This window comes from Peromyscus maniculatus, chromosome 1, assembly GCF_049852395.1.
Source record: "Peromyscus maniculatus bairdii isolate BWxNUB_F1_BW_parent chromosome 1, HU_Pman_BW_mat_3.1, whole genome shotgun sequence".
NCBI classification, from domain to species: Eukaryota; Metazoa; Chordata; class Mammalia; order Rodentia; family Cricetidae; genus Peromyscus; species Peromyscus maniculatus.
The window spans coordinates 139,148,787-139,161,126 of record NC_134852.1 but is presented as its reverse complement, the minus strand read 5'-3'; the positions used below and the strand labels follow the sequence as shown (position 1 = coordinate 139,161,126).

At 45.8% G+C, this 12,340-nt stretch overlaps 1 protein-coding gene across 3 annotated transcripts in view; it reads left to right on the top strand.

The window, feature by feature from the left end:
- Mcmbp (minichromosome maintenance complex binding protein) overlaps window positions 1-12,340 on the top strand; it is a 54,115-nt gene that overhangs the window by 37,102 nt on the left and 4,673 nt on the right. For 2 of the 3 annotated variants that reach the window (XM_076553551.1, XM_076553549.1), the window contains exons 9-14: window positions 1,990-2,168; window positions 2,708-2,831; window positions 5,268-5,385; window positions 8,246-8,411; window positions 9,430-9,563; window positions 11,387-11,551. In XM_076553551.1, coding sequence (XP_076409666.1) covers window positions 1,990-2,168; window positions 2,708-2,831; window positions 5,268-5,385; window positions 8,246-8,411; window positions 9,430-9,563; window positions 11,387-11,551 — 886 coding nt within the window. The remainder of the gene's footprint in view (window positions 1-1,989; window positions 2,169-2,707; window positions 2,832-5,267; window positions 5,386-8,245; window positions 8,412-9,429; window positions 9,564-11,386; window positions 11,552-12,340) is intronic. The other variant, XM_076553544.1, reaches the window with a different exon arrangement.

Below are 12,340 nucleotides of genomic sequence, written 5' to 3'. Positions count from 1 at the left end.
CAGACTTGGGTTAAGTCCTGCCGCTGCTGCAGAATGCTAGGATTACAGGCGTAGACCAGCACCAGCAGCCAGCACAGCACCCTGTTTTAGAGTGGGGCATTGTATTCAGAGTGCTCCTCTCCAATAGCACTCAGGCGTCTGTGCTGGCCTGCCCTGAGGGTCCTGACAGGATATACTCAGCTGCAGCCACTAAGAGCACCCCCTGTGCGCATTCACTAGTTTCCTTATAAAAGGCGGCCTGTCTACTCCCGTCTCCTTCCTCTTCCTCATCCCCAGGGACCAGGCTCTGCCCCCCTTCTCTCCCCTCTTCTCTCCCCTCCTCTCAATAACCTCCTGCGTGGGCCCTGTTGTATGGTGTGATTCCTTCCTGCCATTTTTAAAATATAGTACTCCACGGTGGCCATTTTTATTCTGGTGTTTGTTTCAGGTCGATTCATTGGTGGCTCCATTTCATTTCCCAGCTTTCTCCATTACTACAGAACTAGAAGGACTGTGTTATCCCAAAAGTGCCCAGGAGTACCTTTGTGTGTCCCCATCCCTTCTCTTTTGGTCCCGCCCCACTGGGAACCAGATTCTTAGTCTCTGTACCTCCTGTATTTATCCTTTGGGAAAGCGTGTAGCTACATATATTTCATTCCCACCTTTTTTTTTTCTTCAATAAGGGATGCTATATTTGTGTGTTTTTTATTTTTAATTTTTTTAATTGTGTAGCAAAATGTGGACATCTAGACCTTGCTCGATCCTTCCTTTTGCCAAAGGGAAGGAAGGACCAGCCCCATCACACCTGTGGGACTTGTTGGATGCTGCTGGATGCTGCGTGGTCATTGGCTTTCTACACACACTTAAAAATACTGGAAAAAGCCAGGCATGGTGGCGCAGGCCTTTAATCTCAGCTCAGAAGGCACAGGCAGGTGGACCTCTGTGAATTCAAGGCCAACCTGGTTCTACGTAGTAAGTTCCAGTATAGCCTGGACTATAGTGAAACCTAGTCGAGAGAGAGAGAGAGAGAGAGAGAGAGAGAGAGAGAGAGAGAGAGAGAGAGAAAGGAAAAAGAAAACAATACAAAAATGTTGGCCTTTTTTTGTTTTGTTTTGTTTTGTTTTGTTTGAGACAAGGTCTCTCTGTGTAGCCTGGCTGTCTAGGTACTCTGTAGACCAGGCTGGCCTTGAAATCAGCTCACATTGATCTGCCTGCATTTGCCTCCTGAGTACTGAGAATTAAAATATTCTTTAATTAAAGGCGTGTGCCACCACAACCAACAACTTTCCTTCTAAATTCCTTGATTATTGAGGCTTCTTGATTCCGAGGGGAGGAGCGCAGACTGGAGCAGACTTGGGAGTGGATTGTGAACCTGTGAGATCTGATGGAGTTTGTATGTATGGTGTTGGCCGTTGTGCATAGTGTAGAGGAAGACTTGACACAGTTTAGTCATTTGCTCAGTTACTTCATTGTGAGTCTGTCATATTCAAATTGATTAGCAAACCTGAATGTTCACACCATTTTAGTCATTTGTCCATACTTTCAAGAGAGGTGGAGCATCACACAAGAATAAAATTTAGCAAAGACCATTAGCAAGATAGAGGTGAATGATTTTCCACACTCAATAATAAACAGTTGTGAAAAAGATCCCAATGTTGTGATGTGCTGAGGATTCAAGGAGCACCTGATGTGAAATGGCATCCTCTGTCATGTGCATGGCACTGTTAGCTCACTGAGTTAATAAACACATTGGTCCTGGGCAGTAGGATAAACCTCTGTCATGTGCATGGCACTGTTAGCTCTCTGAGTTAATAAACACATTGGTCCTGGGCAGTAGGATAAACCCACTGTGCAGTACCATGACCCAGCACTTTAGATTGAGGGACCACGTGCTGCGATTGGGAGATGGAGAACCCTTGAGTAGGAGTCTGAGTCTGTCTTCAGAGTGCATGTTGTTTTTGCAGCTTTGCTATTTGGCATCTCTAAAGCAGCATCTCCCCGTCTCCACAGGGATGCCTCTGCACTCCTGGACCCCATGGAGTGCACAGACATGGCCGAAGAGCAGAGGGTGCACAGTCCTCCCGCTTCGTTAGTGCCAAGAATTCATGTGATTTTAGCCCAGAAGTTGCAGCACATCAATCCTTTGTTACCCACTTGCCTTAACAAGGAAGAGAGCAGAACCTGTAAGTGTAAGTGTTGGAGCCCGTGACCGGCAGTTCACCTCCATGTGGGCCCTAGCCCCTGCTCAGCAGAGTGAGTTTTCTAGTAATATCTGTGGCTTTGCCCCATTTCCTCTTCCATGGATTCTTGTCATTGAAACGAGACCTAAACAAGAACAAAGGGTTTATGTCTTTGTTCCAATATTGGCATCACTTTTTAATTTTTTTAGATTACATTTATTTATGGGGGAGGGGAATAGAACATGCATGTGCCAAGGCATGCATGTGGAGGGAAGAGGAGATCTTAAAGGAGTCAGTTCTCTCCTTGTGCTGTGTGTGTCCTTGGGAATCAAACTTAGCTCATCAGGTCAACAACAGACTTGGTGGCAAGTGCCTTTATTCCAGGCGCGTCTTGCCCACTCTAACGTTGGCATCATCTGTTGGCCATTATTCTAAGTTCTTGCTCATCTCTAGAACTGGAGCGTTCCTTCCTGTTCTTGCACTGAGATGCTGGTGCAGAGCTGGTGTGCACACTCTCATCTGCCTGCCTGCCTTCCTTCCTTCCACAGTTGTGTCCAGTTTCATGTCCGAGTTGTCTCCGGTCAGAGCAGAGCTGCTTGGATTCCTCACTCACGCGCTCTTGGGAGATAGTTTGGCCGCTGAGTACCTTATACTGCATCTCATCTCAACAGTGTAAGTGCTGTGCGCTTTGTGGGAACTGAGAAGTATTGTTTCTGCTCTTTGGGGTGGGGGTGCTACCCAGCTCCCAGGTGAATCACACACGGAGGCTTAGTCTTACTTACGAATGCCTGGCCTTAGCTTGGCTTGTTTGTAGCCAGCTTTCCTTCTCTTAAATTATCCTGCCTACCCTTTGCCTCTGGGCTTTTCCGTTCTCTTACTTGTGTACATCTTCCTCTTACTCCATGGCTGGCTGGTTGTGTAGCGGGGTGGCTGGCCCCTGATGTCCCCCTTCTCTGGCTCCTTCTAGATCTTTTCATTCCTCCGTCTCTTTTTCTTTTTTCTCCCAGATTTCTCCTCTATTTATTCTCTCTGTCTGCCAGCCCTGCCTATCCTTTCTCCTGCCTCACTATTGGCTGTTCAGCTCTTTATTAGACCATCAGGTGTTTTAGACAGGCACAGTAACACAGCTTCACAGAGTTAAACAAAAGTAACACACCTTAAAATCATATTCTCCTACAGCTGAGGTGTGGGTAAAGAGTGGATGGGAACAGCTGGGGTTTCACTTCTTTATCAGTTCATCTTCACGGGGAATTGTTTGTTCCAAATACAAATGTTGCATCAAATACAGTTTCCTTTTTCACCTTTCACACAGAACATTTTGATTCTGTCCTCTTAGTAAACGTTAGGGGCAAGACCAGACAGGGCCTGACTGAGGAGTGAAATGAGCTATCCCATCTTTTCTTGAGCACACTAGGCGTGTGCTTTCCCATGGAGTGGCATCCACGTACCATTTGTATTATATTTCTCCTGGCTCTGTTTGTAAAACGGTGATGCCTGTCTTTGTGTGTATTTAATTTGTATATTGACTTTAATCACACACACCCCTTTTCCCTTTTAGTTTTTGGCTTTTTGAGACAGGGTTTCTCTGTGTAGCCCTGGCTGTCCTGGAACTTGCTCTGTAGACCAGGCTGGCCTCAAACTCAAAAATCTGCTTGTCTCTGCCTCCTGAGTGTATTATAGGTGTGCACCACCACCACCTGACAGGTTTTTTGTTCTGCTTACGAAATAATGTGTCCTGATAACAGAAAGGACGTTGCCTGCTCTCACTTGACAGACAGCCTCTTCCCTTTCCCACTTGTGCCTCTTCTTTGGTTGAGGTCCACGTGTTGTGTTTACTAATGTGGATTTGTCAGGTGTGGTTGAAGCACAGATCCTTATCTTGCTTTTCACATTCAGTATTTAGTTAGCTCCATTTTCCCACCATAATACTTTTTTGAGGTAGGGTATCACTATGGACCTGGCCTGGAACTCATAGAGATCCTTTTGCTTCTGTTTCCTGAGTGCTGGGATTGAGGACATGCCACCACACCCTGCCTTCTTCACAAGCTTTCTAATGACTGTATTCAATTTCATTATAAATCTGTGCCATACTGTACCCATTTCCCAAACGTTAGATCTTCTCACTGTGTGTGTGTGTGTGTGTGTGTGTGTGTGTATGTGTGTGTGTGTGTGTGTGCGCGCGCACGCATGTAGTAAATGCATCTTTCCATTGTAAGTCTTCCCTTTCTTCTATGGCATCTAAGACAATATGTGATGCTTGAAAGCAGGGGTCACATCAGAGCTCTGCCAGTGTTAGACTGTTCCATCCCTAATGGAAAAGCCTGAAATACAGGGAAGTCTGAGTAAACTGAGCCACAGGCATACTGCTTAAGTCAAACTGTGAGGCAGTAACTATGAGCTTATAGTGTGCATGCTTAGCCAGTGAAGTTTGCAGACGTTCTGAAGCACTTCAAGTCTCAGCATTTTGGTTAAGGGATGCTCTACTTGGACTTCAGAGTTCTTTTTTTTTTTTTTTTTTTTTTGGTTTTTTTTTGAGACAGGGTTTCTCTGTGTAGCTTTGCGCCTTTCCTGGAACTCACTTGGTAGCCCAGGCTGGCCTCGAACTCACAGAGATCCGCCTGCCTCTGCCTCCCGAGTGCTGGGATTAAAGGCGTGCGCCACCACCGCCCGGCGGACTTCAGAGTTCTTAACACAGTCCACCTTAAATGTTTGGAGAGGGGAGAAAGGCATGTGAGCAGTAGTTTAAGTATTGGCTTTTATTTTTTAACTGCTGCTGTTCTGATAGATAAGATAGCCGATGTTCTGCAAATAAATAAATAAATAAATTGACTTTTCTTTTATGTGTGTGACTGTTGCCTGCATATCTGTGCGTGCAGTGCTGGTGGAAGCCAGAAGAGGGTATCTTATTCTCCCTAGAACTGGAGTTACAGATGGTTGTGAACTGTCATGTGGGTTCTGCGAATTGAACCCTGGTCTTCTGGAAGAGCAGCCAGTGCTCTTAACCGCTGAGCCATCTCCTCCTGCTTCTGCAAAATGTCTAATGATAATATTTCAATATCTTACCTTTGTTTTGTTTTTGTTTTTTCTTTTTCTTTTCCCCTTTCCTAGATATACAAGAAGAGATGTTCTTCCACTAGGAAAATTTACAGTTAACCTGAGTGGCTGCCCACAAAATAGTACCTTCACAGAACACCTATATCGGATCATTCAACACCTTGTTCCAGCAGTAAGATAATATTATGAAGTACTATGAACAACAAATCCAATTATTTTCTATCATCTCAAGTACTTTGTGTTCCTGGTGGATCTCATTTACAAGGGACGACACCTGCCAATTGACATAATTTAAAATGTACTCTCAGTGTTCACACTGATTGGCCCAGCACAAATTTGTAAATCTAAAAATTAATGCAATGCCAGTGACTCCCTTAAGATCATGCTTCCTGCTGCTGCCAGTTTGGTCCTTCAGTTTGGTCCTTTGTGTGCATATTAAACTTGAAATCTAAATAAGCCTAAATTATATGAGCTCAGTTCTCTCAGCTGAAGTAATAAAGGAGACCATCTTCATGCCCCAGGTTTAGTTGCTGTTTGGGAGCATCTGGAACGCACCATTTGTGTGTTGGGATCTCGGGGATAGGGGAATTGCTCTGATGAGTTGTGTAACTAAAAATGCTGGCCACTTCTTTGGGACTTAAAAAGTGAAGCCAGGCCGGGTGGTGGCGCACACCTTTAATCCCAGCCTCGGGAGGCAGAGCCAGGCGGATCTCTGTGAATTCAAGGCCAGCTTGGTCTACAGAGCGAGATCCAGGACAGGCACCAGAACTACACAGAGAAACCCTGTCTCGGGAAAAAAAAAAAAAGTGAAGCCAGATTCTTCACTGAACTGCCTGTCCAGTCTGTACTTCAGGCCTTGCAGAAGCAGCAGAGTCCTGAGGACTTGGGGCCACTTATTCAACTTGCTATGCTTTCACTGATTTCTGACATTAGTGATTAAAACTGTTGAATGATTTGTTATATTTATCAAAATAGTAATAGAACTGACATTGTATTGCATTTTGCCAAGCTCTTGGATTTCTAAATTAATAGGAGACTCCTAGATTTTTCTAGTCCGTTTCCACATTTGCGCCTGTGGTGGTGTGTTTTGATCTGGTGTGTTTCTTAGATGATAGCTGGGGTAGTATCTGAAAGCCTGTTGGAGTTTGTACATTCTCTATGGTAAAAATCATTCTGTCTTCCGTTTTGAAAGAATGAGGGTAAATGTGTGGCTTTCATTCATAAACTCTGTAATAGGGTCTTAGCAGCTCCCTAAACCCACAACTCCTGAAATAGGTTCTCTGAGTTCTATGTTTTTGTGGTACAAGAAAGTAACTGTGGGTCTGTGCTTTAAAGATTCCCGGCAGATGCCGGGTGGTGGTGGCACACGCCTTTAATCCCAGCACTCGGGAGGCAGAGCCCGGCGGATCTCTGTGAGTTCGAGGCCAGCCTGGGCTACCAAGTGAGTTCCAGGAAAGGCCCAAAGCTACACAGAGAAACCCTGTCTCGAAAAACCAAAAAAAAAAAAAAAAAAAAAAAAAAGATTCCCGGCAGAACAGTGAAACTCTCGAAATGCAACACTGGCCGTGCCTATATGCCCATCTACCCAGAAGGGTCTGAGACACCATGGATGTTTCTGGAGCAGACCTGGTGGCTGCCTGGGGTCATGTCTTCCTACATGGAGGACAAGCAGGCAGTAAGGAATAGCATGGCTTATAAGAGATGCCAGCCAGCAAAGACGCTGGTGTAGTACCAGCCCTCAGACACAAGGTGGCGCCAAAGGCCGTCCAGATCTCAGTTGTGAGGCCAGGGTTCTTGGCACACTGAGGACACAGGCGACTTTTTGACCTGGGAGAGGGTGGAGCAAGGGTCTTAGAGGTACCAGTGTGGCAGGTGTTTGCATTTTGTTCTGGTCCCATTTCCTTGTTTAGCTTGTCACTGACCCCATCTCCTCTGTCATCACTCTAGCATCCTGGCACCAGCCCCTTTATCAATGCTCTTCTCTCTAAGCGTTCAGCTTTTACCACTAGTTACGTGTCCTGCTTGTGGTTCTGTGGCAGAGTCGGCCTTAGCCCAGCACATGGCCACTCCTTTGTTTTGTTTTGTTTGTTTTAAGAGTTAAAACTTTGATGATGTGTATGAGTGTTTACCTTGCATGTCTGTCTGTGCAGCATGCACGTGCCTGGTGCCCATGGTGGTCAAAAGAGGGTGTTGGGTCCCCTGGAACTGGAGTTATGGACGTTGTGAGCCACCGTGTGGATGCTGGGAATACAACCCGGGTCCTCCACAAGAACAAGGGTTCTTAACCGCTGCGCTATCTCTGCAGCAGCTACCTTTTTGGACAAGCCCTGCCTCTTCTGGGACTTCATCTCTATCTGTAAAGAATTCCTGCCCTCCTTTCTAAGAATAATTGAGCCAAAGTATTTAAAATTCTCTTAAATTTCCGCTGTAATCTTCCTTCATCTTCCACAGACTTTCCCACCCTGTGCTTTTCTGAAGGCTGGAACATGCATGAGTAGAGGGATCTAGGAGAGTGTGGAGTGGTGGAGGCTGGAGGCAGGGGTGTGGAGGGTCCATGCTCTGGCTGGAGCGTTGGTAGTGAGGTCTGCAGCGTCATGCAGTGGTCTAGGTTAAGGGAATAGCGTTTCAATTCACAGAGCTCTTCTCTGGCCTCAGGGAATAGGGTCAGCAGTTGGTGGTTTACTACCTCCGGTCCTTAGTCAAGTGCAGCTTCTGAGTAGCTGACGTTTGAATCCTGGCTGTCTAGCACTTGTTTCAGAGTAAAAATTATTCATCAAGACTTGAAAAAAATTCTTTTCTTTGTATTTGTGGCTGGCCTTATCTCAGGCCCAGCTGAAAACGGAGAACAAGCAGCTGTAAGAAGCATGGATTGTACTGTGGTCAGTTTCTAAGAGCTGCCGAGACCATTTTGTTTCCCTTAGAAATGAGATCATACCACGTGAAACACAAATGTTTTGACTCCAAATCTGTGTCTTTGTGTATTTTTTTCATAGAGAAACTTGGATCCTTGCTCATTACAATTTCTGTTTCAGTCTTTTCGTCTGCAGATGACGATAGAAAACATGAACCAGTTGAAACTCATTCCCCACAAAGACTATACGGCCAATCGACTGGTCAGTGGCCTCCTCCAGCTGCCCAACAACACGTCCCTGGTCATTGATGAAACTCTTCTAGAACAAGGGCAGTTGGATACCCCAGGTACGCATGCAGACACTTCCTGTCCTCTTGTGGCTTCGCTCTGTTTAGCCAGACCTAGCAATGGCTTCTAAGGCAAACTTACATTTAACAGATACTTTTAAAACCTGCACTTCACTAAGGCATGTACTACAAACTGTGTACACCGACTGTTTCATTATGACATTCTGTTAGCTGCCTTTCAGCTCAAAAAAGGATAGAAAGGATTTAAGTAATATTTTAGACAGCCGGGTGGTTATGGTTGTGGCATATGCCTTTAATCCCAGCACTTGAGAGGCAGAGGCAAGCAGATCTCTGTGAGTTCAAGGCCAGCCTGGGCTACAGAGCGAGTTCCAGGAAAGGCACCAAAACTACACAGAGAAACCTTGTCTTGAAAAATTTAAAAAAAAAAAAATTATATATCCCATAAACAGTTTTTATCATTTCTGGGGAAAAATCCTATGTTTTAAATGAAGCTCAATGATGGAACCTGTTAAAAAATGACAAGAAAGCATGCTGGATCGTGTCCACGTGACAGGATGCAGGGTGACACTGCTGATGAGGGTGAGGCATTAAAAGTAGATGGAAAGGGAGACCTGGGGATGGGTAAGGCCAGTGTATCCAGGGGCGGTGGCACCCACCTGCATTCCTGTCCCTTGAGCAGCAGGAGAGCTAGGAGTTCAAGGCTAGCCTGGGCTTCATTAAACCCTGTCCCCAAATATATATAAATTGGGAAAACTCAACAACCATCTTATCACAGCTATAACCTAGGAAGTAATGAACTTGCCAGAGTCCCACTCTGTGTCTGGCGTTAGATTTGGTGAGTTGTGGCTCCAGAAAGTTCTAGTTGACCTAATGCTATCTATGGTGCTTAGTATCTAGTTAACATCTGGCTTACTGACATAGCACTTGTTAAGTTGTCAGCCACCATCCGTTTATTTAAGTGGCAGACAACCACATGTCTTAGGGTCCTTGTCAGCCGAGCTGATTTGTGTAGGTGATTAAAATCATATCACCGCCAGTGACAGTCTTGCTCTTCCAGGTGTTCATAATGTGACTGCCCTGAGCAACCTGATCACCTGGCAGAAGGTGGATTATGACTTCAGTTACCACCAGATGGAGTTCCCGTGCAACATCAACGTCCTCATCACATCCGAGGGGAGGTCACTACTCCCGGTATGGTGGCTCGGGGTTGAGTGGAGGGAGGTTACAGTGCCAGGATTCTTGTCGCTTTGTCCACTTTTATTTCTTATATTGTCTGTGTGTGCAGGTGTGTGTGTCGAGGCCAGTGTTGTTTCCCGGGAACCATACACCTTGCATTTTGAGACAGGGTCTCTTACTGGCCTGGGCCTAGCCAAGTAGGCTGGTCTGACTGTCCAGCAAGCCCCAGATACACCTGTCTCTGCCTCCAGTCGCTGCGATGACAAGGGTAAACCGCCACACCATCATTTCTATATAGATTCTAGGGATTTAATGCTGTGTGCTTTTCTTTGTCTTTCTTTTTGTCTTAAAAGATTTATTTACACCAGGTGTGTAGTATACTTCTCTCAGCACTTGGGAGGCAGAGGCAGGCAGATCTCTGTGAGTTGGAGATCAGCTACCTGTTCTACATAGTGAGCTCCAGGACAGCCAGGACTACATAGAGAGAGACCTTGTCTTAAACAAAAACAAAAAAAAACCCACACGTTTTATGTGTGTGTCACACATTTTATTTTTTTTAATATTTTATTTTATGTGTGTGAATGTTTTATGTGCATGTATGTATGCTCACCATTTTTGTGCCCTGGTGCCCATGGAGGACAGAAGAGGGCATTTGATCCCCGGGAACTGGATTTAGGCTTGGCTGAGAATCACCATGTGGGTGCTAGAAACCAGGCCTCCATCTTCTGCAAGCGCACAGCATGTGCTCCTCACCACGGCGCCAGCTCTTCAGCGCCAAGTGGTGGGTGCTATTTTATCAGTGTGGGTGTGTGCCTGTGCTCATTCATACCCACAGAAACCAGAACTGGGGGGTTCTGGCTTGGAGCCAAAGTTAAATGCATTGTAAGGCACCCAGTGTGTGTGCTAGGGTCCAAACTCTGTCCTCTGGAGCAGTCAGTGCTCTCAGCTGCCGCGCAGTCTCCTCAGCCCCACGAAGGTGTGCACTCTGTGTATGGTTCCACAGTCTGAACCATCCCCTTAGCCCAGCGCTGCGTACTGCTTCAGTGAGTTGCATTTGTTTATGAATTGTGAGTTAGCTTGGAGGATTCGTCCATGCCTGTGATCTGTACACGGAGGAGACTGAGCTTGGAAGGTAAAGTCAATATCCTTCCTGGGCAGCATAGCAAGACCTCCCTCCCACCTCAGTACAGCTCAGTGGGAAAGCACTTACCTATCTTATATAGGGCTCTGAATTCCATCAGCAGATTACAAAAAAGGAGATTGTAACTGCTAGTTATTAACAAGGGAATCTATTATTTCTTTTTACCTCAATGTAAAAATTTATAACTATTAAGAACCAGGAAATCACAAGATAACCAAAGCTACTGGTAGGCGAACCTCTCATCTCTAGAAATAAAGAGAAGCTAATTCCCCTTAATAATCCAGACTGCTGTTCTTACTTCTTTTGTCCCTTTTCCCCTGCTGGTCATGTGATGCGTGTGTGCGTGTGTGCAATGGCTGGTGTGTCGAGGTTGGAGGACAACTTGAAAGGAGTCGGTTCTCCGTCCACCATGTGGGTCTTGGGGATCAAGCTCAGGTCCTCACATCAGGCTTGGCAGCAAGCCTCCCTGCTGGTTGAGCCCTACCCATCCCAGATGTTCCTCTGCTGGGTTCAAGGCTAGCCTGACTTGAAGAAGATCTTGTCACGTTGCTCTGTTTTCATGTCTTTGATGACCCAGTCAGACATTGAGTACATTAAGATTTTAAAAATATCCCCCTCCTTAAACATCCGAGAGCTTCATCCTCTAAAATGTAGGCTATTGTAGGAACTTGGAAATGAGTTCCTCTTCCTCTTCCAGGCAGACTGCCAGATTCACTTACAGCCGCAGCTGATCCCACCCAACATGGAGGAGTACATGAACGGTCTGCTGGCGGCCGTGCTGCCGGCCGTGCTCAACAAGTTCCGCATCTACCTGACCCTCCTGAGGTTTCTGGACTACAGCATATCAGATGACGTCACCAAGGTACGCCTCAGTCGCGGCCAGAAATCCTGGGCTGCAGTTACCTGTAAGGTAACGTTGGTGTTTGCCGGCTCTAGTCTTTATTTTATGGTCATCTTCTGTTTAAAAGGGATTCATTCTCTGTCCTTGTACTCAGCTGCCTCCTGCCTTTCTGCATTTGAATTGCTTTTGGTTTTTTTGGTTGGTTTAATTATTTCAGCCCTGGGGATCAAAACCAGTTCCTTTGTAACAATCAGTCCAGCAAGCATTCTATCTCTAGTTCCTACCTCATCAAGTTAGTTTTTGAGCCTTGGAATGAGCAGTTGCTTTGGTCTGTAGGATTGGCAGGTGATTTAACTACATTAATACATGAAAATTTGCTCCTTTCCAATCAATTCTTCATTGCCTCTTTCATGTTATTTCACAGATTACATCCTTGTACGTTGTATACCCATAACACATCATTCTCACATTGTGCAATTGTCTTTCAAACCAGAGGGGGAGGTTAAGCAAGAAAATGCAATTTTGTTGCTTTTCTGAGTCACCTGTGGTTTTACTGTGTAGCCCAAGCTGGCCTTAGACTTAGGGACGTGGGGTTATGGGCAGACGCCGCCATGCCTAGTTTTACACCGGCCGGCATTTCCCTGTGTGTTGCCTCTACCAAGGCTTTCTGTCCCCCTGAAGGACCCTTTAGTGTCACTTGAGGGTGTGTCTTCTGTGATAGCTTCTTCAAGCTTTTATCTGGGACTGTCCTCCCCCGCCCCGCTTCCATTTATTAGTTGATTTATGATGCTGAGTTTCAAACCCAGGGCC